At 45.6% G+C, this 27,778-nt stretch overlaps 2 protein-coding genes across 2 annotated transcripts in view; one reads left to right on the forward strand and one right to left on the reverse strand.

Moving 5' to 3' along the window:
• Positions 1-21,615, reverse strand: part of TRAPPC12 (trafficking protein particle complex subunit 12) — a 91,445-nt gene extending 69,830 nt beyond the window's left edge. Inside the window, exons 1-3 of the mRNA XM_065401246.1 lie at positions 21,527-21,615; positions 13,571-14,790; positions 7,002-7,118 (exon numbers count right to left, since the gene is read on the reverse strand). Coding sequence (XP_065257318.1) covers positions 7,002-7,118; positions 13,571-14,785 — 1,332 coding nt within the window. The 5' untranslated portion in view covers positions 14,786-14,790; positions 21,527-21,615. The remainder of the gene's footprint in view (positions 1-7,001; positions 7,119-13,570; positions 14,791-21,526) is intronic.
• Positions 21,616-21,727: 112 nt separating this feature from the next.
• The window catches only part of EIPR1 (EARP complex and GARP complex interacting protein 1), a 159,139-nt gene continuing 153,088 nt past the window's right edge, over positions 21,728-27,778 (forward strand). The window contains exon 1 of the mRNA XM_065402278.1: positions 21,728-21,835. Within this exon, the coding sequence (XP_065258350.1) occupies positions 21,794-21,835 (42 nt within the window). The 5' untranslated portion in view covers positions 21,728-21,793. The remainder of the gene's footprint in view (positions 21,836-27,778) is intronic.

Below are 27,778 nucleotides of genomic sequence, written 5' to 3' on the forward strand. Positions count from 1 at the left end.
TAGCAGAACCTCCTGAACTTTTTGTACTTCTCTACCAATATTCAGTAGTATTCAAAAGCAAAATTTCAGAATTGTGAAACGCAAGCATTGCTCAAGAGCCTGTCAGTGGGATATAGATCCTTTCATCTTTAAATTATTGGCCTGAATCCACCTCCAGGCAGCTATGAATTCATGAATTCAGCTGACGTGAATTCATTTTTGTGGTCTCAGTCCAGTTCCTGGGGTCAGTTGTCAATGTCACCATAATTGGTGCTGCTGTTGTCAGTCTCAGCTTCTCTGCTGAGGACTTGGTGACTGAACCCACCTTCTCATCTCTGGAGATAGTTCCTCAAGATCACAGTTGAGGTGCATTGGCAGGACATCATGAGTAAACTTGCAGAGTCACTGTCTGGTATGTACCTGCTGCAGACAGGGCTTTATCAGGGTTGTCAACCACAAGCACTAAATTCACCTCCAAAATTTCCTTTTAAAAGGATTGATGTGCAAAACATCTGGCTCTTAAGCAAACACCTGGGCAAAATCCTGACCCCAATTAATTCAATACCAAAATTCCCATTGACTTCAACAAGATCAGGATACCATCCTCAGAACTAAGTAGGCAAGCGTTTTCTATACATGGCACCTCCTAGAATAATAAGAATATGTTGGAACTAAGGTGATAATGGAATCAGAAAATGGCTCTGGTAAGATTCACAGCAGGTATGTCTATTTAGAAGACATCATAGGAGACTGTGGTCATACTTAGCCTATGGCCATATTTAAACCAATAAGCGACATGTTAGAGTTTTTATAATACTAGCCAAATTTGGAAGTTTGGGATCTCAATATTTCAGATTGGCTTACCAGCCACTCTTATATAACAAGGTTTAAAAAAAAGTCCGAAATTACTTCAGAATCAAGTTTAAAAAAAATTAACACTTTTCCTCCTTTGAAAATAAAAAAAGAAAGCTAAAATTTAAAGTCTCATTGACAAAGAAAAATTTAGAACTTCTATAAATAAGATTGCAGAATACAATTATATTACCCACTTGGGAACAACTATCTGCAAATGGCAGGGCCAATGAGGATGAATATATAGACATCTGGATTTCTGGCCAAGTGGCTGCTACTTTATTAATTAGTTCTATAACATGACAGCTTCTCAAGGAAACCTGTCGTATCAGCAGTCAAAAAGGGGGAAGGCAACAGATGCTCCAACTGTCACTGCCTTCTCTTCTTTGATGCTCAAATCTGGAGCATCACAGTCCCAGGGCTTAAGAGCCCACTTAAAACTAAGGTCATAACAGAATCATCATTATGTCGAAGGCCTACAAGTCTGCAGCCCAAAAGAGCCTATTGACTGAAAGGCAACCTGACCTGATTGGATGCGTGATCATTCCTACCTCCTTTCCTGAAAAAGGTGTGTTGATCCTTAATTCACAGAGAAAGGGGGCTTCCCCCAAACATCTGAACCTCTATGGTTTGGGAAGAACTAACCACCAAAATAATAACTACCACACTGAAAAGGGGCATCTGACACTCCTACTGCCAGCACCTACAGCCTAAAGTTGTAACCTTCTGAAACAAACAACATATCAGTAAGCGTCACAAATCCTGGCCTGATCTGTCAACACTAAAGTCATTTTGCACAGTACTTCAATCCTCAAAGTACCCAGCCAACTGTCTGCAAAATCTACAGGATGCCCATGCCAAATGACTGCTGAAGTCCAAAGTTTCTGTTATTAATATTTTATTATCATAGTGCTGAAAGGTCAACCAAGGATGGGGGCCCCCTCTGTTTGCAGGGTAGTAGACACTTCCTGCCCCAGAGAGCTTACAATCTAAACAGACAAGATAGACACAGGGTGGGGGGAAGTGGTACAACACACAAGCAGCGTGGAGTGAACAATGTGTTCTCAGCAAACATCATACTACTTCCATGATTTTTTTTATTATTGTTGGGGGTGGGGGTTACTTGGGAGGGGATAAGGTAAATAGGAAGGAAAGGGGGAGTGAAGAGAGCAAGGGGTAAGAGGTAAAGTCATAGAGTGAAACTGATGTGAAGAGACTGTGAAGGAGGGCAAAGGTTGAAGCAAACAGCCAGTGAACACAGGGCAGAGAAAGGCCAGTCAAAACTGTAGAAAGTTCACTGAATGTCCAGAGGTCCCCACTTTGGTTGCTTCTGCTCCTACCGGTTGGAATCCACAGCAGCCCATGTAATTCCTTCAAGTCCATCAACATCCATGTGCACAGACTAGGATATTGTCCATAGACTATATTCAACAGACTACACAACGTGCCTGCCTATCCTGAGGAACCACTATTGGGCTATATGTTAATCCCAAAGTTTACTGACACAATACACTCTCGTCCTGCAGCACAAGGTTAAGACATGAGCAGAGCCACTCAAATATATATTGTCAAAATGGAAATGCATAATGATGTTATTGCTAATTATACTCCTATCTGGGATGGGCCTGTGTCACAGGGAAGACCTTCTCTTATCCTGAGTACGCTGCCTAATCTGTTCCTTCCAAATATATATCCTCCAAATTACTGAGCCAATTGCCTCCTCAGCCCAGCAACTGCCACCCAAGTATCAGTGATCCCCAACAGAGACAGGTTAATTAACTTCCATTAAGCCTCTGCACCAACCAATGTGTCACAGAAAGTGCTGTCACATACCTTCCCCACTTATTCCAGTTGAGACCTTTTCCTGCCTCCCAAGGAGGTCTTTTTTTCCTGCCCAAGCCCTACCCTCTTTATGGCATTGAGGTTCTACTGGGGCTTCCTCAGCCCTTTCAGACTGGTCTTCCACAGACCACTGGGGAGGGTCTCCGGTCTCCTGCCTTCTACCTATAAAAATAGTAAATTTGGAGGGTAGAGGTTTCCCCCACAGTTCCACCTCAGCCCATAGGTCATCACACCAGTCGCACCCCATGGATCTTTCCTCCAGCTTACTTTGCTCCTGGCTTGTATCTATCTGAGTAAATTGTTCCTCCAGAGCCTCAATATCAGAATCCCTCTCTTCTCCTGACTTATCATGCCCCTCGCTTGGGACTACTGGGGCAAGTTTGCCTGTCAAGTCCTCTTTACTGGTACTCTTCTCCCTCTCTTCTGTATGTTCATCATCCTGTACCTTGCACATGGCTTGGTCCTCCTGGGAGTTGGTTGAGCCTCTGCCCTCCTGCTCCTTTAGGTGTCCCTGATCTACTGCCCTCTTCAAGTTTTTCTTTCCCAAATCCTCCAGCACATCTGTTCTTTCTGGGCTTGTTATGGTATGTCTAGGGTTATTAAACACTGCACCTGGAAGGCTACTTGGAGGGTCTACATTTGTGTTCTCTTTACACGGACCTATCTGTTGGGGTCTCTCACTCCCCTCATCTGCCCCTTTTTTACTACGAGAAATGGACTCCAATAAGTTCCTCGTGTTATCAAGTAAGGCAATGGATTTACTACACCCACTCTCTGCCATTTAAACTTTCCTTCTACTTTCAATGGAACAACTGACATGGGATAAGTGTTCTTTTCCCCATGTACACAATACATTGTTATCGTCACTCTCTCCTGTTGCCACTGTGGTCTAACTAAGGTGCTCTATACAAGGGAACATGCTTCCAATGAATCCATAACGTCCCTCTGTAGTTATCCTGCCTAGTTTGATGGGAATTTTCCTTTATCTCAGGTCCTCCTTTTACACCTGTCCATCCATAGAATTCTGCAAACCCACCCGTACATGTAGGTGCAGTCTTTTTTTATATGACCTTTGCCCCCGCACTGGTAACAAATCACTAAGCAGGGAATTGGGGCACCCTTGTTTGCCTCTTGTGACCAATTCCAGGGCTTCAATAAATAAGGTTCCTTAAGCTTCTTTCCTCCCTTCCTTGCTGTAGAGGAGAACCGAGCTCTTTTCATGGAAAGTCTGCTTCTATATGCTCCTCTTTTAATTTTACAGTGGCCTCTAACAAATGTCTCCAGATCCAGACTCTCATAGCCTTGGGGAGGCTTGGTGTAAACTGTTCCAGAATAATTGAGTCCGTGAGGGCCTTTAAAGTTCTGACTCTCTGGCCTCAACCAATGATTGGCCCAGTCTGACAATTTCTGTGCAAAAGCCCGGGGACATATCCCACCATTCCATCTAGCTGCTCGGGATTTTTGGTGGTATTCTTTCGCTGACAAGCCCACCCTGTCCAAAACAGCATCTTTAAGTGTACCCATAGTGTGACATTACACCCCATATTCTTCATAGAAATATGGTTATGATATGAATGGCATAACTAAGATATACTTTATGCAAGATGGCTCATGTAAAATATCATTGGAAAGGTTATGATTTACTAAATGTGATTATCCAATTTGTATGCATGTATCATTTCTGTATCTAAAGTTAGGAACATGGACTATGTAACAATTAAAACTGTGTGTGTATTTAGGAGATACCTACCAGACAACTGGCCATCACAGCCTTGATGGGCCATTAGGAAGAAACAATAAGACTGTGAAGATACTAGTCTCTCTCCTTCCTGAGAGGCATCCTGGGACGTAGCTGTGACACTACCAGGTCAGGTGGTCCTGTCACCTGATACAAAATACCACCTTGGACACTGCTGGTACTTTTCCTCTGTAGGGGGATGGGGATCAAATAAAGGTTTCCTACCTTAGGTAAATCCTTTTTAAAGCTGGGGAGGGGGTTAATCTAGACTCTCCTCCATTGTCTACCTAAGAAGAAAGACTGCTGAAAGTACCTAAGGGGAAAGGCAAGGGTGAGTCCAGACTGAGACAGGGGCCCAGTTTGTAAGAAGAGAAAATTGGAACTCTAAGCTATAGAAACTCTGCATCCCGCCTAATTCAACATTTAGGATGAGAAATTACATTTTGTAACTTGTTTCTTTAGTGAATTAAGCTGTTTGCATATTTTGTTTTATTTGCTTAGTAATCGGCTTTGTTCTGTTTGCTATCCTTATAATCACTTAAAATCTGTCTTTTGTAGTTAATGAACTTATTTCTTGTTTATAACATAACCCAGTTTGTGCAATCCATATCGGGGGGAGGGGCACAAGAAGCTGTACATATGTCTCTTCACATTGAGGGAGAGGGCGAATTCTTATGAGCTTGTGCTCTGCAGATTTTTCTATACAGCGCAAGACTATATACCTTTGGGTCTGCACTCCAAGGGAGGTGGGTACCTGAATGCTGGGGCAAGTCCCTTAAGCTGTGTCTTCCCAGAGCTGATCTCAGTGTCTGTGTCTCTCTGCAGCTGGGTGTGGCCCTGCCAGTGTGCGCTAGAGGTGGCTTAAGAGCCTGGCTCAGCAAGACAGTGTAAGGGGGCCCAGGTTGGCAGAACAGGTGGGCTCAGTGGTATCCCAGTACATCAGGTGGCACCTTAAAGGGGGACAACCCATCACACAGTCTTTAGCTTGGTGTTTGCTTAGGGCCCCATAAGCCACCTGAACCTCATTGGTCAGGTAAGGGGCTAGCTGCAGTGCCCATGCACCCTTGTCCCATCTGGAACTAACAGCCACCTGCTTAAAGGTTGGCAAAAAGGCACTGGGGTCATCCCACAGGGCTATCTTAGGTAGTCCTGGCCTATAACCCAACTTCCAGTTCCCTCATTGGAACTCACCAGCCTCTGTAAGAGCTGCCGCTGTACCTGAGACATATGGGAATCAGTTAGACCCATAAGCATGTGCTCAAGAACCAGCCAGCCAAACCACTGAGAGAGAGAGAAAGCTTGGTGCCACGACAGAGCCCTGGTGCGCCCCACCCAATGTTCCATTTCAAGCAGTGGACATCCTCCTTCAGAGGATGGAGATCAAAATACCCCCACCTAGAATACACTGGGGCAAAAAAAATTCCTTCCTGACCCCTGCAGGTGTCTGTCTGGAACCCTGAAGTATGAGCTTTTAGGAATGTTAAGATATAAACTGGAAGTGAGCCCCAGGGCTGCTGAGCCCTGCCATCACATGTAACCCTGTCATACAGACTCATAAATTTGTCCAGCTCTCTCTTAAAACTAAGTTGTTTGACACCACAACTCCTATTGGGAGGCTGCTCCGGAACTTCACCCCTTCTGATGGCTAGAAACCTTCTTCTAATTTCCAGCCTGTATTTGTTCATGGCTAGTTTATATTCATTTGCTCCTGTGCCAACACTGTTCTTTAGTTTAAATACACCTCTACCCTGATATAACACAAATTCGGCTATAATGCAGTAAAGCAGTGCTCTGGGGGGGCGGGGCTGCGCACTCCGGAGGATCAAAGCAAGTTTGATATAATGCGGTTTCACCTATAACGCGGTAAGATTTTTTGGCTCCCGAGGACAGCGTTATATCGGGGTAGAGGTGTAGCTCTTCATCCTCTCGGATATTTACCCTCCAATGTATTTATAGAGAGCAATCATATCCCCTCTCAGGCTTCTTTTTGTTAGACTAAACAAGCCAAGATCTTCCAGTCTCCTCTCATAAGATAGGCCCTCTGTTCCCTGATCATCCTAATAGCTCTTCTCTGCACCTGTTCCATTTTAAATACATCTTTCCTGACCATGGGTGACCAGAACTGTACACAGTATTCCAAATGAGGTCTTAATAGTGCCAGTAAAATGGCATTAATACTTCTCTACGTCTACTGGAAATGCGTTTCCTGATACTCACATCAAATATGCAGAATTTTGCGAAATTTTAAAATATTGTGCACAGAATTTCTAGGTGCAGAATTCCCCCAGGAGTAAAGTAAACTTTTAAAATATACCTGGTTAAGTGTACTATGCTATGTATTTGAAACAATCTTAATTTTAGTTTGCCCATGTTAAAAATATTGATTATCAAACTATGTCCTTTAAAAGCACAAATGCTAATCAAAGGCTACAGTATTTTGGTTCTAGTTTTATAGCAAATCATGGAGAGATACATGCACACTTTTTTTTATATGTACTATATTACACAATCATTAGCACTGAAGTATTTACAGGGAAGTACAGAATTTAATAAAAATTAAAAGATGAACATTAAAAGTAGTCTTACTTACAATTAGCTGTTTCAAGCCTACAAAAGACTGTTCTACAGAATTGGCATTTAAAACTTGTCTCTTCATTGCTGCTTGCTCACCCAGGAAACGGAGCATTAAGTCTTTTACCGCATCTCCCTGTCGCAAGGAGAAGAGGAAACACAGACTATAACAAAAAAAAACATTTTAACATTCTCATAGTTACACAGAACTTTGAAAGAAAAGACAAGTAAAATGCTTCTAATGGAAAGATATTTTCAGTGAAAGTGCTTGTTTTCAAGGATGAATTCTTTTTGTAAAATGAATACAAATCTTTACATATTTGAGACTTTTCCACCAAATAAAAAGTTCAAAAATTAGGTTGAGATAGGCATCCAAACTTTGTGCATTGAGATCCGCCCATCACTAGATCTATATTTAGCTATACTGAAGCTGGCTTATGCTGTGATTTTACATGCAGTTTAGCTGAGTAGAGGCTAGCTTAATGTGTGCTATTAAATTAATTTGGCTACAGTGAGGCAGTTTTATAACATACTTTTGGATATAGTCTAGCTATGGGTGTGGGTTTAACAGCATGCCTTCATTCTTAGTTTATCTATACTAACACTGGGATTTGCATTTTTCTTATATTACTCTTCATAGGGTCAGGTACTCTGTTGCTCACAGCCTCATTGTGCTGTGTGGGAAGCACAGGAGTCAATCTTCCCCAGCAGAAAATTCCTCCGTTGGAGAAGATCTCCCTGTTGCCACAAGTATGCTGCAGTCGGGTCCTGGCACCTGTGACCCCACTCCAATGTCTGGTAAAGGGCAGGAAGGAAATGTTGTGGAGCAAATGCTAATGGTACAACTTAGAGCACCACGATATGTCAGGTCTGGGGCTGGCCCCAGAATCAGGGAGCTGTAACTAGCTCCCTGAGCTCTTCTAACTTTTGCACCGAATGGAGCTCTGGTGCAGGAGAGAATCTAGACCATAGTCAAGGCCACATGTTCTATGTGGTATGTTAACCTAAATTATGCAGCAGATACCCACATTTATGCAGCACTTTTTCCAATGCCCCATCACTATCACTGACCTCCTTTATCCCCTACAGTCCAGTAATACAATCAGAAAAGTATTTGTTACTTATTTTGATATTAAATTCAGCTTATTTTATTCTGTCAAATTTTAAATGTGCTGCGGATCCTTGTACAGAGGTACTTTAAAACCAAAGTGATGGTAGCTATTATGCAAACCTGAGATTTGATATATTAATATATTATAAAGCCAGAAGGGGCCATTTTAATCATGTAGTATGACCGGTTTTTGATACCCAGGTGTCAAGCTCTCTGCAGTGGTTCAAGAGCGTGAGTATCAAACTCAGGGCAGACTGTTATGAAGCAGGACACAAACCCCAAACTGGTTGTGACTGCTAAACTTAAATTTCACCAACCAAGTATCAAGTGTAAATTCCTCAGGCATTCTAACAGCCTAACCACTGAGTCACAGACTGTCCCCTTGAGTAATCCGGTCTATCTTGCCACCTAAGCAAACTTGCCTTTGTGATAGATGGTCCCTTAACCTGAATATTGTTGTGATTTTTAGTGTATTCCCAGTCCCAAAGGAACAGATCAATCACACTTTAATCTTACATCAAAGACAGTTTCTTATAGGCTACAAGAGTTAACTAAAGATCTATTAACTAAGAAAAAAAATAAGAGTTATCAACAAGGTTAAAGAAGATAAACATACACAAATGAGTTACAGTCTTAGGTGCCAAACGGTGGTATAAGCTTCTATAATAAGCAAGCTCTATATGTCCTGGAGGGCTAACCCAGGCCAAGCACTGGGGATCTTTTGCTTATGCTTAGTAATCCTTGGCCCTCAGAGTCCAAGCGGCATAAAGATACAGTTTCTCCTTGTTAGGGATTTTTATTCCTTCCCCCCCACAGTCCAAGCTGATGGGACAAGTCCACAAGCACATCTCCTCTTCATGGCTGTGGAAGGAAGCAATCAACAAAATATTGTGTCCTCTGATGTTCCACAATGGTTTGTCTGGTGTTTATGGGCCTTCTTTTGTTGGGCAGAAGATAACTCTTTCTGTGGCAAACTAATATTTCACACTTGGTAATGCTTCTCTCCTGACTGGTGGTTTACAGTTACAGAGCAAACACTTAAATATTATCTTATAACATGGGATACAGATATTATAAGGGATACTAATGCACCTAGTAACTTACAAGCATTTCATAAAGTCTAAACACACTTTTATAAAAATCTGATACCTATTTAAACAATATTAACACATAGGTGAGCCAGACTGGTTCCCAGCTATGCATTTGTCAGTGTTCAGACAAATGGAGGTAGTGGGGGGCTCCGGGGCTATTTAAAGGGCCGGGGCTCCAGCTGCCTCTGCTGCCCTGTCCTTTAAATAGCCGCAGGAGCCCCGCTGCTAACCCAGGGCTCCGAAGGCTATTTAAAGGACCGGGGCAGTAGAAGCAGGGGAGCCCCGGACTCTTTAAATAGCCCCTGGAGCCCTGGGGTAGCGGGGGGCTCCAGGGGCTATTTAAAGGGCTGGGGCTCCAGCTGCTTCTGCTGCCCCGTCCTTTATATAGCCGCGGGAGCCCTGCCGCTAACAGCCTCCAGAGCCCTGGGTTAGCGGCGGGGCTCCCGCGGCTATTTAAAGGATGGGGCAGCTGTAGCCCCGGCCCTTTAAATAGCCGCTGGAGCCCGCCGCTTCCCCCAGGGCTCCGGCAGCTCTGCGGGGGGGGGGGAAGCGGGGGAGGGGCTGGGGAGCCTTGGTCTCCCCAGCTGGGAGCTCAGGCGGGCCAGAGAGGACGGTCCCGCAGGCCGGATGTGGCCCGCGGACCGGAGTTTGCCCACCCGCCCACCCCTTTAGGAACCGGTTCTTGTGAACCAGTGCGAACTGGCTCTAGCTCACCACTGGCTGTGCCTCCCCAAACAGCCTGGCCCCCGCCCCCTATCGGCCTCCTCCCACTCCCCCCCCCGACTGCCCCCCTCAAAACCCCCAGGCCATCAAACCCCCCCCGCTCCTTGTTCCCTGACCACCCCCTCCTGGGACCCCCCGCCCCAACCGCCCCCCGGGACCCCACCCCCTATCGAACCCCCCCTCCCTGTCCCCTGACCGCCCCCTCCCGGGACCCCCTGCCCTTTCGGAATGTGGCCTTGCGAACATGGGCGGAGGACTCAGGAAGAGCAGGGGCAGTCGTGCAGCCGGAGAGAAGCGGCGGTTTCCCCTTTAAAGTGCTGCTTCTCTTCGGCTGGCTGCGTGGCCGCCCAGTGCTCCTAGTGAGTCCTCCGGCCCGTGCTTGCAGTGCTCCTGCCGCCCGCACCTCCTGCCTACTTCCCTGAGGCTACGGGTGAGCCTCCCTCCCTGCTCTCCCCTGCCCTGCGGGGGGTGCGCCGGTGCTGAGCTGCCTGGCGGCGCAGTCAGCTGAGGTTGCGGGGAGGGGGAACAGCAGGGGAGGGGCCGGGGGTGAGCCTCCCCGGCCGGGAGCTCAGGGACTGGGCAGGACGGTCCCGCGGGCCGGATGTGGCCCGTGGGCCGTAGCTTGCCAACCTCCGCACTAGGCCAACCTCCGTACTAACCTCTCCACATATTCCATCCTTACAAAATAGTCCAAAGGAGAGCTACAGTAAGTTTTGCTGGGCATTTCGGGAGGACAACAGTATATAGAAACTAACAGCTTACTGACTGAGGATGTTTTGTAGTATCTCCCCCGCCCCCCTTTTCCACTAGCCACACAGAACAATATTCTCTCTATTCTCACCCAGGAGGAAGAGACTATAGCAGCATATGTGGCTCCACAACAGGAGCAGAATGCTGGATGTCATGCTGGGTAAGAGCCATACAAACATGTTCCCTGCATAAAATTTCAGCAATTCAATACCCTTACACTCAGAGAGGGCCAGAATCATTTAGCTCTTATGATCCTCTAACCTCTTTACTGACAGTGGGTAAAATTTAAAAGGAGTTAGATTTTTTAAAAATTGCAAATTTAAGCACAATCACAACTTAAACACAACTGAGCTCTGAATTTAAACACAATTACAAAGATTTTATTTTGCAGTGCACTTAGCTATTTTCTGCCAATGAGAATAAAACTTCTTATCACCATCGCCGGTCAGCAAATTTAACTTAAAAAAAAAAAAAATCAGTATTACTTGCTGCCTCCATCTATAGTCTGAAAAGTAGACAATTTAAATCACGATAGTGGTGAGGAGAATCTAAATGTGCTAGAAAGGAAGCTGATTTGGGAAAAATACATTAAATGAGCATGAAAGAGGAAACAGTGGCAGCTGGTATAATAGAGGTCAATAAATGAGCGAGTAGGGAAAGCAGGGGGAAGAAGAAATGAGGTGAGAGAAATACTGGCACAAAACAGAAGACAATGGCAGGGAGCATAAAGAAGATATCAAATCAGGAGTGACCCAAAATAACTAAGGGTAGCAAAAAACCCCCAGAAAGCAACAGTTTACAAATTAGAGAGACACTGAATGAAAGCGCAGGTAGCATTATACTGTTTGGGGTAGGCAGTGTGATCTAATGGGAGAGCAATGGCTTGGAAGTCAGTCCAGACCTGGGTTCTATTCCTGGCTCTGCCACATCTGCTATGTGACCTTGGGTAAGTCACTTCACCTCTCTGTGCCTCTCTTTCCCATCGTTTGTCTGACTTGTCCATTCTGACTCTCAGTTCTTTGAGGTAGGGACTTTCTCTCAGTGTGTGATTGTACTGTGTCATGCATAAAGGGCCCTCAATCTCAACTTGGGTCTCTAGGCACTACTCTAATATATACTCCCGGGGGAATTCTGCACCACTATGCAATGCAGAATTTGCACAGAATTAATGTTCTGTGTAGAATTTCATTTTTCCCCACAGAATTGGTGCTGCAGAGCTGCTGGCCACCACTAGGGACCACTGGACCCAGTGGAGCCCAGTTCACAAATAGAGGACACTTGCCAGGGGAAGAGTGGGAGCGGAGAGTTCCAGGCTACTGCGGTTCCCACCACATCCTGAAGGGAAGAGGTGGCAAGCAGGAAACTTTGTACAAGCCCGGTCCCAGCATCAGGCTGTTTCTTTCTTTGGATCCTTGGGCTCTGGGAGTAGAGGGTGCAGGTGTCTGAGCTGGCGGGGGGTGGTGTCCAATGCCTGGGCTCTGGGGGGAGGGAGTGCGGGTGTCTGGGCTGGGGGAGGGTGCCCTGCAGCTGGACTTTGGGGATGCGAGTGCAACGGGTTAAAATACGTCAGAATTATGCCATAATCATATCATAATAATATCACTGTGAAGAATATGGGGTGCAGTGTCACAGCGAGTAACTGGGCTGGGGGGCACCTCGCGACTGGGCTCTGGGAAGCAGGTGGTGCAGGTGTCTGAGACCGGAGAGGCAGAGTTTTCCCCCCCAAGATGTGTCCAGTTGGCACATATGACACCCAGACTGAGGTGCCCAGCAAAAGCATAACAGAGTAACAGGAAATAGGTTGTCATAGGTGTTTCTTTAATGCTCTACTTCTGGAGGAACTATTTTCTGTTGTTTATATTGTGACAGACATACTTGTTGACAGGTATTTTGAAACCTCTTATTTCACTACTGAATGATAATGAATTTTATACTACAGTACTACTAAACAAGGCTTAAAAAAAAAAAAAAAAAAACATTACTTGACCTCTACCATCTGGAAGACGAAACCTACTAGCCAGAGGTGTAGAGATGAAAGAGGAGGATGAGGAACATCACCTGTGACGTCCAGAGGCAAAACTCTGTTGAGAAGCTTAATCACCCAGCCAGTCTCAGCTGCCAGGACAGGGGAGGATACAAGAATCTCTACTGTGAAGCAGTCTCTGCATCCTTTCACACCAGCCTCTGGACAACAGATATCAGATAAACTTGAAATTCTAGTCTTGCTAAAATCTAGAAGAACGGAATTTTGTATTTCTTCTCTCCTATGCAGTGTTGCCTGGCTGCTGAGAAGGGAATGGGTCTCCACTACTCTATCCCTTCACCAACCTCCATTTTGTGTCCTCCTCACCAGTAAATGGCTTCAATGCCTGCCTCTGTTGCTGCTCCTAGCTTTCGTAAGCAGTGTCAGAATGCAAATGACCTGATTCTTGTCAGTGTCAGTGCTACCAGTAGCATTCTGAACATTAGCTATGAAAAATGACAAGACTTCCGTCACTCTGCTGTAGCACTGAATTCTACAAGCAGAAGCACTGGAGTTACCCGTCTGCAAACTTCATAGGACACCACACTGCTTTAATCTATATCCAGTTGATGTTTGGAATGTTATCTCGCAAAAACTAGAAATGACTTTTTAAACGGAAGCCTAGATTCTATATAAATTGATTACATCAGTCTCTACAAATAAGTAACAAAGCTTTCTGATCATTACACGTGAGTCAGTTTTTTGAGTCCTTTCATGAATGATTGCTCAGTCAGTCATCTTGAATGCTATAATAAGGATTGCAATAGTACACATAAGATGAGCACAGTCTGTAAAACAAGGTAATTAAAAGAGTAGACCACTAGATGTGTCATCCCATTTCATTGCCCTAACATACGAACAAAAAGTAGGAGGTAGCTATAGATTCTTACCTGGATGTTGTCAAACTTTAATCCAGGCATGGTGAGATTCTCTTTGTCTATAAACAGAGTACTATATTGCTGAGTGGCTACTGAAATTAAAACCTTTCTAGTTTCCTCACTGGGAATCCAGGCATCATTTCTTCTATCTAATTCACTCATATTCAAGGCTGTGGCAAATGGGTCATCACTTCCAGCAAAAACAGCTTGGATTTGTGAAAATGGTTTAGGAGATTGTGATATTTCTAAAGATGCAGGGGGACCACCTGCTTCAGATCTCCCATTTCCTACAGAGTAAGTAGGGTCAGCAGAGTCATTGGAATTGTCTCCAACTGTACTAACAGATGACATTTGTTCTGGGACTGAAGAACCTGCATTAGGGTTACTGACAGAAATAAAAGTGGATGTAGTAAATGAATCAAAAAACTCAACAGCTAGATTATTAGTGTTAACAGGGTCACCAAAAAATGTACTTAGGCTAGGACTCGGTTGAACCACCTGTGCAGGAGACTTCACTGGAACCTCATTTACACTACTAAAACTAGGAGACTTCACCATTTGAGGTTCAAAGCCATCATGTATGAACAACTGTGGTTGAGTATTAACATTGTTTGCTTGACTAAAAATGGTGCATACAGGGATAGGCTCAGCTTCAGGAGATAATTTGCTGGCAAGGGGTGATGATATTGGCTCCTCAGATTTACTTTCATCAATATTACTTGGTGTTGAGTCACCTAAAGCTTCATTTCCCACTTTCGGTTCATCTTTCACTGCTTCTTGAATCAACTCTTCCTTTAAAGATGCCTGATCATCTGTTCCAATATCAGAAATGTCTTTAGGTGTTTCTTCATGTTCAGTTTCACTGTCATTACCTAGGGCTTCTTCCTTACTCACTTCTCCTTCTGGTGTACAAATGTCCTTGACTTCCATTTGTTCCACAATCTCCTGCAGGCAACCAAGTTCACCGGTGTCATCTTCACTATTGTTTGGAGAATCAGAAATAATGACACTCTCCATCATGTGTTCATTAAGTTTATCTATGAAGTTATTGGAATCCTCCGAGATGGTCTCATTCCCTTCAGACTCAAATTCATCTCCACCAAGATCAATGGTTTCCTCATGAAAGAGAAGTTCTTCCTGAGCCCTCTGCTGAACTACATTTCCACATGCCTCCTCATTTGAAACACTCTTCTTGGCATCCTCATCATTACATTGATTATTTTCCATTGTGACTAAAGAAAGGGAAAAATATTCCGGAAGTTAATTTTATTGAGCAATTTAAATAATTATTCTGAAACTCAAGAGTATTTATTAAAAAGGCAACGAAGGACTTTTTATGCAGTCATTTGACTATTAAAATATTTATTTTTGACACTTCATTGTTGGCCAGCTATTCCGTACTTGGCACAAAAGTGTTTTAAATTTACCTTTTGCCACTATGAACTTGTGAGTCCCAAAACACTATAATTTCAGGAAGGCAATGGTGTGTGAGCGTGCATGCACACACTCCCATTCAACCACTCCAGCCTCCCCAAAAAGACACAACGTTATTCTGTAACTATTTCCTTTCAGTTAAACAAATAATATTACAAATTACTTAGCTGAGGCAGCTACAAACATCAACACTAAAATGGACCAGACTATTTTTTTTTTTTTACAAAAATATCTTTCTGCTAAAAATTATTTATTCTGATCCTCCTTGGTTTTGATACTGCAAGAATCAAATAGTACATCTAAAGCAGGCCAAAAATGTAGGCTTACTCTCTCCCATGGCAAGAGTCCCTCTTCCCTATTGGACCAAAAACATCTTCGTATCCTATGGGTATTAGACTTCATTGCCCTGGAGGTTTACTTCCTTTGGATTGTTCAGAAAACTTCTCTCAACATCACCACCTCTTCTGATACATGCTCTCATTCATCTACATGCTTCGGAATGTTTTATCTAAACTAAAAAACATTAATATTCTTTCCAAAGGGCAAATGGAAACAGGAAGGTCTACTCAGGGGGAGTTGCTTGCCTGACAAACTAATAGCCCATACTTTCCTTTTTGTTGATCACTTATTCAATAATGATTTAGGTAGGTGGCATTCAGATGATAAATTGTGATTACTGCTACTGATTGGCTAAAAATGGTTCATGCAACCACTATTTTTGTTACCCCTCTGCTTTGTGCTTGTGTCAGTCACTTATTGTATCTTTCCTTTTACACTATAAGCTTTTTAAAGAAGGGACTTTAATTAACTATGATTGTACAGTGCCTACTATGATAGCTTGAGCTGAGGCCTTTAGGCATTACTGGAATATAAATATTAATGATAATAAATAATAAACATGTTTGGGTATAGAGGAAAGGAGAAAACCAATAAGTACCTGATCCTGCTCCCACTGAAGACAGTGGGCATTTTGCTACTGATTCAATAAAAACAGTGCTGGGACCACAGAAAGAGAGGATTATGCATCTTAAGATTTCTGAAATCTTTTGTTCAAGTCTCGGAGTCTGCCTCTCAAATTTCAGAGAATGGAAACCTACCTAATGTCTCCTATGAGATGGCTCAGTACCTAATATGATGAGATGAGACACTATATTCTAGAAGGAATAAATAAGCACCTCTTCATAGCACTTCTGACACTCAGTTGAATGCTTATGAATAAGGCTATGTTTTAGTCACGGGTATTTTTAGTAATAGTCATGGACAGGTCACGGGCAATTAACAAATATTCGTGGGCCATGACCGGTTCATGACTTGTACTATACTCCTAACTAAAACTTGGGCTGGGGGTGCTCTGAGGGGTTGGTCTGGGGGCATCATGGGTGCTGGGGGTTGGCCCCCCGGGACCCCTGCTGGTGCTGGGGGGGAGGGGAGGGTTGGCGGGGCTAGCAGGCTCCCTACCTGGCTCCGCATGTCCCTGCAGCTCCTAGGGGGAGGGAAGGCCGGGGGGCTCCGTGCACTTCCCCCACCACAAGCTCCAGTTCTGCAGCTCCCATTGGCCTGGAACTGCAGCCAATGGGAGCTACAGGGGCGGTGCCTGTGGTCGGGGGCAGCGCGCAGAGCCGCTGGCCCCTCTGCCTAGAACAGCGTTTCTCAAATGCGGCCACCAGGGGCTTTTCTTGCAGCCACAGCTTCCTGGGCAGTGATTGGGGGAGGAGGGAGTGCAAAGCAGCAGCCCCTCCCCAGGGGCCACCAGAAGTGGTTGGGCCCTGCCCCCCTCTGGAGAGACACAAGCTGAAGGAAAGGCAGCCAGTGAGTTCCCCCACCTTCCCAGGGGCAGTGGGATCGGGCTACAGTCCTTGGGTGGGAGGCTCCAGCCACAGGGCTTCAGGCTCTGTCCCCTGGACATGGGGTTTTAGGCTCCATTCCCTGGCTGCATGGTGATGGGCTCTGGCCCCAAGCCCCCATCACCTCTGCCCCCTACTGCCTCCACCAATGCCCCATCACCCCTGGCCCCTGCTGCCTCTGTACCTACCTCCCCATCCACGGCTTAATTTCTGAGTAAGTCTGTTGTGAAAAGTGAGATTCACATGTTTGTTAATATCACTTTTCACAGAACACTTAGTAGCTAGCAAGTCTTAAAAAAAGTAACCAAAAAAACCAACCAACCAAAAGTAACAATAAGAAAAATGACAAGAACATTCAAAGCACCTTATTTGTGTTTCTATTCTGTTTAGGTCCAATGAAGAACAGAGACAAGTGTACACTATTTTTATTATTGAGTCTGAAAAAACCAAAACCAAAACACCCTACATAGATAGATTACAATGATTTGGACATGTATCTGTGCATATTTATTTGTTTTTCCTAAAGTTAATTAAGTATTTTAGGAAAAATTGTCAGAGCGGCCACGAGCAAGAATTGGTGGCCGCACTCAGACCACCAAAAAATTTGTTGTGAGAACCCCTGAAAGAGCTGAAGGGACATGCCGGTCATTTCCAGGGAGACTGCGCCCCTCCGCCCCCGAAGTAAGCGCCACCCTGCACCCCAACTCTCTGCCCCAGCCCTGAGCCCCCTCACACACCCAAACTGCCCCAGCAGCGGCCGGTGCAGCTGGCCCAGGGGCTGCCTGATCTGCTCGGGCAGTCCTGGAGCCAGCTGCATTGGCCGCTGCAGAAGTCACGGTAAGTCATGGAATCTGTGACTTCCATGACCTCCATGACAGACACGCAGCCTTACTTATGAATAAGGCTACATATTAGACACGGGTATTTTTAGTAAAAGTCATGGACAGGTCAAGGGCAGTAAACAAAAATTCACGGTCCATGACCTGTCCATGACTTGTACTATACCTGTAACTAAAACTTGGGCCGGGGGGCTGCGGGTTCTCTGGGGGGTGTGGAGGTGGGGACGGTCCAGGGGCGCCACAGGTGCTGGGTGGGGGGCAGACTGTGGCACACAGACCGGAACCCCTGCTGGTGCTTGGTTGGTGGGGCTGGCAGGCTCCCTACTCAGTTCTGCATGTCCCTGCAGCTCCTAGGGGGAGGGAAGGCCGGGGAGCTCTGCACGCTGCTCGCGCCATGAGTTCTGGCTCTGTAGCTCCCATTGGCCGGGAACCATAGCCAATGGGAGCTGCGGGGGTGGCACCTGTGGGTGGGGCAGCGCACAGAGCCACCTGGCCCCTTCTTCTGGGAGCTGAAGGGACATGATGGCTGCTACCTCCCACCCCCAAGGTAAGCGCCACCCCACAGCCAATCCCCTGCCTCAGCCCTGAGCCCCCTCCCACACCCAAACTGCCCCAGCAGCAGGGCCGCCCAGAGGATTCAGGGGGCCTGGGGCAAAGCAATTTCAGGGGCCCCTTCCATAAAAAAAAGTTGCAATACTATAGAATACTATATTCTTGTGGGGGCCCCTGTGGGGACCAGGGCAAATTGCCCCATTTCCCCCCCCCCCCCCCCCGGGCGGCCCTGACCAGCAGCAGCCCAGGGGCTGCTTGATCTGCTCGTGCAGCCCCAGAGCCGGCCGAATCTGTGACTTCCGTGACAGACACGCAGTCTTACTTATGAACACATTGGTGAGGCAGAGACATATTAACCTCCCACTTTACACATAGGAAATTTGAGGCAGAGAACAATCATTCTTGTCAAAGGGGTTTCAATTGTAGTAATACATTAAGTTTGTGTCCACATCACAGCCTTTCTGCTATCACACTAGCACTGGTATATCCATGCCTATCATACCATGTTTATATTGGTACATTCTGGGCAAAAATTCCTCATTGTTCCAAGGAAATAGATGTCTTTGAGAACATACACACAGAACATCATCAACCGTATGGAGTGCAATTGCACTTTGGTATGTCATACCTGAAAGAGAGGTGGGAGAAAAAAAGGACCTGACAAGTCAATTTAAAAGTCACAAGCTAAGGGGTCCTGTCTGTGTTTTGGGAAGGAAGTGGAGAACGTGCTATACCGGTTGCAGAAAGACAACCATTTGTCAGCCTAGACGGGGGACGACACTTTTGGTTGACCTGGTTATAGCTGGATTTTAACCTTGTTGCACGTTGACACAAGCCATATTTAGAGGCAAGCATGCCAGAAATGTATTATAAACTTGATTAAAACCAGCAGTATGACTAGGGTGTTGTTGTTTTTTTTGGTTAGGAATTCTCTAGGAACCTGTAGTACCATTCCTTCTCTCCGACTCCACCCCAATGCCTCAAGAAGATGTATTCTACTCTTCTGTTCAGTGTGGCTCCCAAACTTGAGCAGCAAAATAAGAGACAGCCTTCTATAGAAAAATTTAGAGTAACTGATGCCTCTGTAACTTTGAATGGGTTTGAAGTTACAAGGAGCAGGTTTTCTCCGACCACATAATCCCTGTTACATTTCCTGTTATCTACCATGGTGTAGACATGACACTGTTTAACCAGTTGAAAACACTGCTAGGTCTTTTAGTCTCACAACTATTTTCTAAATAACACTATGTACATTTATTCATCAATTCAAAGCTTGGAAGTTTGATTTTATTCCAACGAGGAAAAAAATCTTGTTTACTATCTAGAAAAATATCTGAATGGGAGTGAAAAATGGAACACACTGAAGAAAAAGATTAATTAAATTTAAGAAACACACGTAGATGTGGAAAACAAAGAAAAGTTAATCTCCTAAAATACTTGTTGATAAAAGATGCAATTCTGCAGAGGAAAGCTAAAGATATAGAAAATTTTACTAAAAATTTGTAATAAGCAAATATTGTTTTTTCCCCCAAAGATCTCAAAGGTGAAGATTTCTACAATTCTCTGGCTATTTTTTTTAAAACCTAACTGGCATTTTTAAACCTCTCTTTTTAACATCTAAACTTTTGCATACCCCCAAGTGGGGTTCTCCATCACTGCTTATGGCAAAATTCAGTAAATTCACTCTATTTTACCTTTTGATTGTGAAAAACTTAAACAAAAAAAGGCTATATTTTCCCATATTTCAAAGCCTATGCAGGTTTGGAGAAAGAAGCTAATTTTTCTGGGAGATGAATTTAAGATGAATTTATTTCCTTAATCTTGGAGGCTTCTTATTTGCTCCTAATCTCAGACTAAGTAATGATTACATTTTTTTTTTATTTTGATGACGTGAAGTCCTATCTTTCTATATATAAAACTACAGCTAGCTTGGTACTGAATCCATGCAGAATCCCACTGAAAACAACAGTGCTTTGCACAGGCAGAGACAGGAATAGGTCTCATTGCAGAATAGGCCAAAGTTATTCTAAAATCTCAATGAAAAGTTTCTACCAGTTATACTCACTGAAAATACTTTCAGCCTGCTCTGTGAGTAGTTCATTCCCTTCCTTTGTCGTCTATAACTGGGTTTCTCAACTCGTAGGTCGGGACCCAAAATTCGGTTGCCAGAATATTTCAAACGGTCACGTAGCAGCTCCTGTCCCACAGGGATGGCGGGGCTCACCTCCGTGGTCCAGGCACTCCAACCTCTGGGGTCCCAGCGCCAGTCAGCTTTAGCCCAGCCATCATGATGACAGGCGTCTGGATAACCCAAGGCTTAGAGTGGCACTGCAACCCCATGAGCCAGGTCACAACTCCACTCACTCAAATTTGGTCCAGCAAAGGGGGCAGGGCCAAACCTGAGCTGCGCTGCAACAAAGCCCAGAGCAGAGAGCCAAGCCCTGCCACAGCCCAGGAGCTGCAGGAGCCACTGCTGTGGGGTGAGTGCCGGGCAGGATCCAACCCCCCCATTCCTGGGGGCAGGTTCCAAACAAAACCACCTCCAGATTATTTAATGCGTCACAACAGGCCGTAAACATTTACAAATGGGTCCTGAGCCCAAAAAGGTTGAGAACCACTGGTCTATAATGCACTGGCAAATAAATACATGTATGCTCACAGTTTTGTCACGGAATTTCGTGTTTCTGAGTCTTTATGGACATCTGTGCTAATTCACCAGGCTAAACCTTTGGTCTGGCCAGTCAGTACCCGCTACCTCTCACTTAATAGCGTGGATATCGAGAGTGGGTTTGAAACTCCCTGGCAGGTACCGCACACAAGGCTGAAGGGGATGAAGCAGGGCGTCCGCACAGAGTCTCGTTACTACTCCCGGGTAGCACAGTGATGGGTGCGGCGGAAGAACATGGCCATTGTCTAACAGAAGAAGGGAAAGGGGGCGTCCCAGCCCCTCAGGCCTGGCTCAAGGGCCTCTCACTGGGGTTCACTTTCAGGCAGATCCCACGATCCCCCCCGGGGGGGGGAGGGGCGGGAAGACTTGGCTCTGCGGGTGGCAGCCAGACCCTCGTAGCACAAGTGACAGCCCATCGGGGAGACACCTCTACTGCCGCCTCACCCCAAACCGGGACCCCGGCGCACCCCCGGCCCGGCCAGCTCCACGCTAGGGAACCCCAGGCCCGCTCGCCGCCTGCCCCACGCCAGGCTGACTACAGCGGTCCCCGGGCCCGGCCAGGACCCCCTCCCCTCCGTTCCGCCAGGCCCAGCCCAGCCCGGCCCGGCCCCGCTACAGCCCTGACTCTCACCTGCTTAGCGCCAGCAGCAACCTTGCACCACCGCCGCCCGAAGAATCCAGCAGCTACTACGTCTGCGCCATCAACCAGGGAACGGTCTCTACGGCGCCTGCGTCTCCTTCACATCACCCGGAAGGGGAGAGCAACGGATGCCGCAGTGGCTCAGAAAGGCCCCTGGGCTAGCGAGTAACGTATGAAACAGGGGAGCCGGCTCAGGCTGGGGGAAAGGGACGGGCGGCTGTTGAAGGGGGGCCCTGCGGGAGCAGCTGTGGGGACGTCATGGAGGATGACTCGCCAGTGATCTATGGGCTGGAGTTCCAGGTGCGCGTGAGGGGGGAGAGGAGACCCTAGGAGGGAGAGGTTTGGGTGGAGAGGATGGGCTGGCGTTGGAGAGGAACCCGCCGGGGGGCGGTGTTGGAAGGGAGCACGTGGGGAGGGAGGGCTGTTGCTGGCCGGGGGGGCGGTGTTGGAGGGGAGCCTGCGGGGAGGGGGGGAGCTGTTGCTGGCCGGGGGGGGGGGCGGTGTTGGAGGGGAGCCTGCGGGGATGGGGGGAGCTGTTGCTGGCCGGGGGGGGGCGGTGTTGGAGGGGAGCCTGCGGGGAAGGGGGTGTTGGAGGGGAGCCCTGGGGTGGGGGGCTATTGCCTACTTGGGGTGTGTGTGACAGGGCTTTTCAGGGGGCAAGGTGGTGGGCAGTGGAAGAGGACAGCTCCTTGCAGAGCTGCAGGAGCTGGGGGAAGCTGATACTAGGCAAGGGAATCAGACTCTCTTGCAGCCCCCATCCCACATAGCTGATGATCAGGGGTTCTTCCTGAGCCTCAAAATGTGCCTATGCTACAGTTAGCCTTAACTCTGATCCTTGCCTGCTTTCACATGTAACACAATAGCCACTCGCTAAGGTGCCTAACAGCTTGGGAGTAAGAGGGGCTAGTAGCTCGGTAGAAGGGGACTGATTGTGCAGAGTGACTTGAGTTGTGCCATACTTGGCAGGATAGATGAACAGTAGGAAGATATGTCAGTTACGTAAAGGCACTGGGTACAGTGTGGCCTCTTTTAGTTAATAACTAGTGTTCTGTATCTCTTGTTAGTTTTATTTATTTATATTCTTTATGCTTGAGTGCTCTAGCTGGGGGGAGGGGGTATTATGCAAGGCAGTGTAGGGATGTAGAATAGAATAGTCCCTGTGCTGAAGAGTTTACAATCTAATAGGATAGACCAACTGCTATAGAGCTATGGACAAATTGTCAAAAGAATAGAATTTGTAAGTTACAGTTTCACCCCAGTCAACCTCCTTCGCAGCCCTGGCTCAGCCTGAGTGGCCTCCTTACAGTGGACTCACAGAGAGCACTTGGCCTCAGTCTGGGCAGGGGAAGAGAAATGCCAACAATTTCTGAAGGTATATGCCCTTGGTTGCTTCTCTCTCCTGCAGAGTGGGGAGACCCCTGGCTCGTCCTTGCAGGGCAGGCAGCCTACATGGCTCATGAAGAAGACTGAAATACATCTTGTGATACATTACCATTCATCAAATTTCCCTAACTCGTTAGATATTTGCTACTGGTGCTATAGTTTCCCCCTTTATGAATTTGTCCTACAAGGAAAAATTAGTTATCATATCATTGTGTTTTCATGTCACAACAGGATAGTTTTTTTGCAGGTCCAAAACTGAAATGGTCCAAGAAATGGCAAGTGAATGGCTTAATGATGCATTATTAGTGATGATTCTCTGTATCAGCCCTGTTGCCCCATCTGGCTACCTTCCGTTCAGTTGTATTCACTTTTATTGTCAATAGAGCACAGGGCTGTTTTTGTGTGTACACTATTGGATGTTAAATCTGCTCAAGTCTGACTATCATAACCTTACCATTATGTGATTGGATCACAGAGGCTATACATCCTCCTATTTCTTCAGGGTTGATAATTCCAGATTTTAAAGGGCATTAAATGCCTAAATACCTCTAGCCCTTAGTCTCTTATTTTGGATCACGGCTGTATACTGTGTTCTAAGCAAAGTACTATCTGATATAAACTGTAAATTGTGTGACGAAGGTTTCTAGCGGCGACATCGTTTAGATCTCATCCTAACCATTGTTCAAAAGCCTGCACTGAGCTGTTCCACTTACTCTCTGGGAAATATGCAGCAGATGCTAGGAGAGGATCTCCTGGAATTAGGCCTGGTTGGGAGCATAGAGGGAAATGGACTTTCTGAGAATGTAGCTCTAACCGGGGATTTGTAAAAGTTAATGGTGAGCAGGAGGAAGTGTCTATGTGGCAGAGCTCTGCTCTGGAGCAGTTTTGGAATGGGGAGGAAGGGTGCGTAGTTTTGTGGTTAAGGCACAAAGGAGCTTACAGACTACAATATTATTCCTAGGTATTTCTGGCCTCCATAGACTTACAGTGTGACCTTAAGCAAGCCACTTAACTTCTCTGTGCCTCAGGTTTCCTATCTGTAAAATGAGGCTAATATTTCTGTTTTTCATATGAATAAATTCAAGTTTGTAAAGTGCTTAGGTATTAAATTGAGTGCCATAGAAATGCCTATAAATAAATATGAACTTCACAGCATAGACTCATTCCCTCTTATAGCTCTCCTAAGGCACATAGGAAAGGAGCCATCCCCAGCTCCACTTTGGTAGAGCTTTTGATGTAACCTGTCCTGGAGCACTGTGGAAGCACTGCAGCTGGGGGGAAATACCTCTTCTGGAGAGCTCTTAAATTCTGCTGGAGCAAGTGCTTCTTTCTGTTGCCTGTATTTTGTTTGGCTCCTTCAGTTACTTCCAGTCTCCCCAGCTGCCAAGCCCCTGACATCCCTTTATGTGGCAGCCTTACAAAACAGAATTATGCAGCCACATAATCTCATAGTACACAGGGCCTTGGATCTAAGCCACAAACATTTCTATTTGTTCATGAATGGCAGTTCTAAGCCTCAGTCGCATGCTGCCCAGGAAACGTAAGTAGAGTTCCTGCGTTTGTGCCTTCCTTATACAGTACATTCCTTAGCCAAATGAATGTCGACTCTGGTCTGTCTTGCCTTTCCTATAGGGCTAATTGCTAACTGTCTGATTGGGCTTTGGCTACTGCTGTTTGCTGGGTTCTCCAAGGCAGATCACTTCCTGCTGTTAAGTGGACGTATTGCCATTTCGCTGCTCTCACAAACAAGCTGCCTCATGCAGTTCCTTGGATTGCCAACGTACGTGTCACCACAGGATGACTCCTTTCTTATCCTCCAAACCTTTGGTGTTTGCTCTTGCCAACCACTCTTGCTCCCCTGACCAGAATTTTTCTGTCATATATAGGCAAGCTCTTCCCTCAGTCTGCTGAAGACCCACCTCCTTGGACCCAACTCCAGCTGAGGTCTTGCTGTAGCAGTACATCAAGAGAGCCCAGCTGTTACTTAGATCCTCTTTTGTCAAGGGCACAACTCCATCCTTGGGCTGCCGTTCCCTTCTATGCCTGGAATTAACAGTGGCTCTTCTCTTCCCATAGAGTCAGATCCCAGGCAAAGATAGAATTGAATAATGCTAATAAAGCTAAGATAAGTTAGTTTTTAGTATCTAACAGTTTAAATTTAGCACTGCATGTCCTAAGAGAACTGTGCCAATCATATTTCCCACTTGTTTCAACGGGCTTGCTTAGAGCTAGAAGGCTGTAAAGAGAGAAGACCTGAGAAATAGGGCACATCATTATACAGAATCCGTTATGAAGTAGTTTTGCTTTTAGAATGATGACATTTTCCAGACTGGCTGTCCCATGAATGTTTGGATATTTGAGTAATGATCCAGAATTCCCAAAGGGTTAGAAAGATTTTTTTCTTTAAAGTTGCTGACTGATTTTAGTGCTAGTGAAAGATGTCCTCTTGTCTGAAGTTATCTGGAAACAGGTGCAGCACCAGGACAAATTTCCCTATGTTGCCCTGTCAGTGTGCCTCAACATCATACTCACCTTTGTCTTGGCCTTTCTGCTGAGAAGGTTATAAACTGTGGTGTAGTGGTATTTGTGTGATGGACAAAGACTACAAACTTGCTTTATGCATGCTGCCAAACTCCATCACATACCATTGACTTTTCAGTACTACCTACTTGGGTTGAACTTGAACTACTGACCTATAATCTTCTAATTCAGATAGACTAAACAATGAGTTATCCCAGAAGTCTCATTAACTACAAAATCTCTCCCTGAAAGGTTATTTTACTATGATATTCTAGGTATAACTATATCAGTCCCTAAACTTGTACCACTAGCACAGTACTAAAAGTAAATCTATAGGTTGTAGTATTGGAGAGAATGGAAAAAATGCTTAAAATAAGTTTTCTACGTGTATTTTCAGACCTTCTTCCCCAAAATATGGCACTTTAAAACCCATGTTCTTTATTAGTTAGAACAGCATTTTTTAAAAACAACAACAACAAACACTATCGGCCCACAGATTAGATTTTAATCTACTATTTAAATGCTCCTCTTATCTCTTTCCTCTCTCTGCCCACCTTGGATTTAGAATAGTTGTGAATTAAGAATTTGGTTTGCTTTCAGTACAAAACCATAACTGAACTTTTTCAGCTCAGATCCTACTGTGATAGGTATAAAAACCTAAGATGGAACTTTTTCAAGTGATAATTAAAATGTACAGTAATCCTAAATTAACTCTTGTCTAGGCTTCTCCTCTTTCTCCATTTCTGTACCTTGAGAGGTTCCCTTCTCATGTTGTGGAGAGTGACTTCAATACAATTTTATCTGGAAAGCTCATATGTTTCAAGTCTTAAAAGACATACATTGGGAGAGTCTTTTGCTTTGTAAGTTTAAAAGTTGAAAATTAGCATTGTTGCAAAACAAAACTTGCTGAAACTTAGTCTATGCTTCTATCTGTAAGCTGAACTGTGAAAACCGACATTTTATTCCTACCCTTTGTTTCCTATCTTTTAACCAGTTACTGATCCATGAGCAGACTTTCCCTCTTATCCCATGACTGCCTACTTTGCTTTAGAGCCTTTGGTGAGGGACGTTGTCTAAGGCTTTCTGAAAATCTAAATACACTATGTCCACTGGCTCACCCTTGTCCGCATGTTTGTTGACACTCCCTCTCCCCCCAAGAATTTTAATAGATTGGTGAGGCATGATTTCCCTTTACAAAAGCCATATTGGCTTTTCACAAACATATTGTGTTATCTATGCGTCTGATAATTCTCTTCTTTACTATAGTTTCAACCAGTCTACCTGCTACTGAAGATAGACTGACTGGCCAGTAATTGCCGAGATCGCCTCAGAATCCTCTTTTAAAAATTGGAGTGCTATTAGCTATCCACTAGTCATCTGGTACGTAGGCTGATTTTTAGTGATAATTACATACCACAGTTAGTAATTCTGCAATTTCATATTTGAGTTCCTTCAGAAGTCTTGGGTCCATCTGATCCCGGTGACTTATTACTGTTTAATTTATCAATTTTTTCCAAATGCTGTATTGACACTTCAATCTGTTCTTTCTAAGATTTGTCACCTTTCTTTGCAGTTGCAAAAAAAAAAAAAAAAGACTAATATAAGTCTGGGGAGTACTAACAAGAGTGTCACATGTAACACGCAGGAGGTAACTGTCCTGCTCTACTTGGTGCTAGTGAGGCCTCATCTGGTGTACTATGTCCAATTCTAGGTGCCCCACTTTAAGAAAGATGTGGACAAATTGGAGAGCGTCCAGGGGAAAGCAACAAAAATGATAAAAGGTTTAGAAAACCTGACCTATGAGGAAAGGTTAAAAAACCTGGGCACGTGATAGCAAGTGAGAGGGACAGAGTCTCGCATGCATGCCCAGCTCTGGCCCCTGATCCAGGGGTGGGTCAGGCAGATTCAGCCTCGCAGAATCCAAGTGTGGAAGGGCTTAGTGTGTGTGGATCCAGGTGTGGAGTGAGAGGGTTCTGTGTGGGGCAATCTGTGTGCGGATGGCTCACTGGGGGGGTCCGAGTGCGAAGGGGAATGGGACTCTGCACAGGAGCCCAGGTGGTTGGGGCTCAGCAGGGACGGTCTGGGGGGATGGGGCTTGGTTTGAGTGTCGGGGCTTCAGTGGGGGGGTCCGGGTACTGGAGGAGTGGGGCTTGGTGGGGTGGGGGGTCTGGGTGCAGCTGGTTGGGGCTCGTTGGGGTAGAGGTCTCGGGGGAGCTCATTGGGGTGTCCAGGTGCAGGGAGGGTGGGGCTCATCAGTGTGGGGTTTTCAGTGCAGGGGGCTCAGCAGGAGATGGTCTAGGTGCAGGAGTGGGGGTCCGGATGCAGGGTGGTGGAGATCAG

This window comes from Emys orbicularis, chromosome 3, assembly GCF_028017835.1.
Source record: "Emys orbicularis isolate rEmyOrb1 chromosome 3, rEmyOrb1.hap1, whole genome shotgun sequence".
In the NCBI taxonomy this organism is placed as follows: Eukaryota; Metazoa; Chordata; order Testudines; family Emydidae; genus Emys; species Emys orbicularis.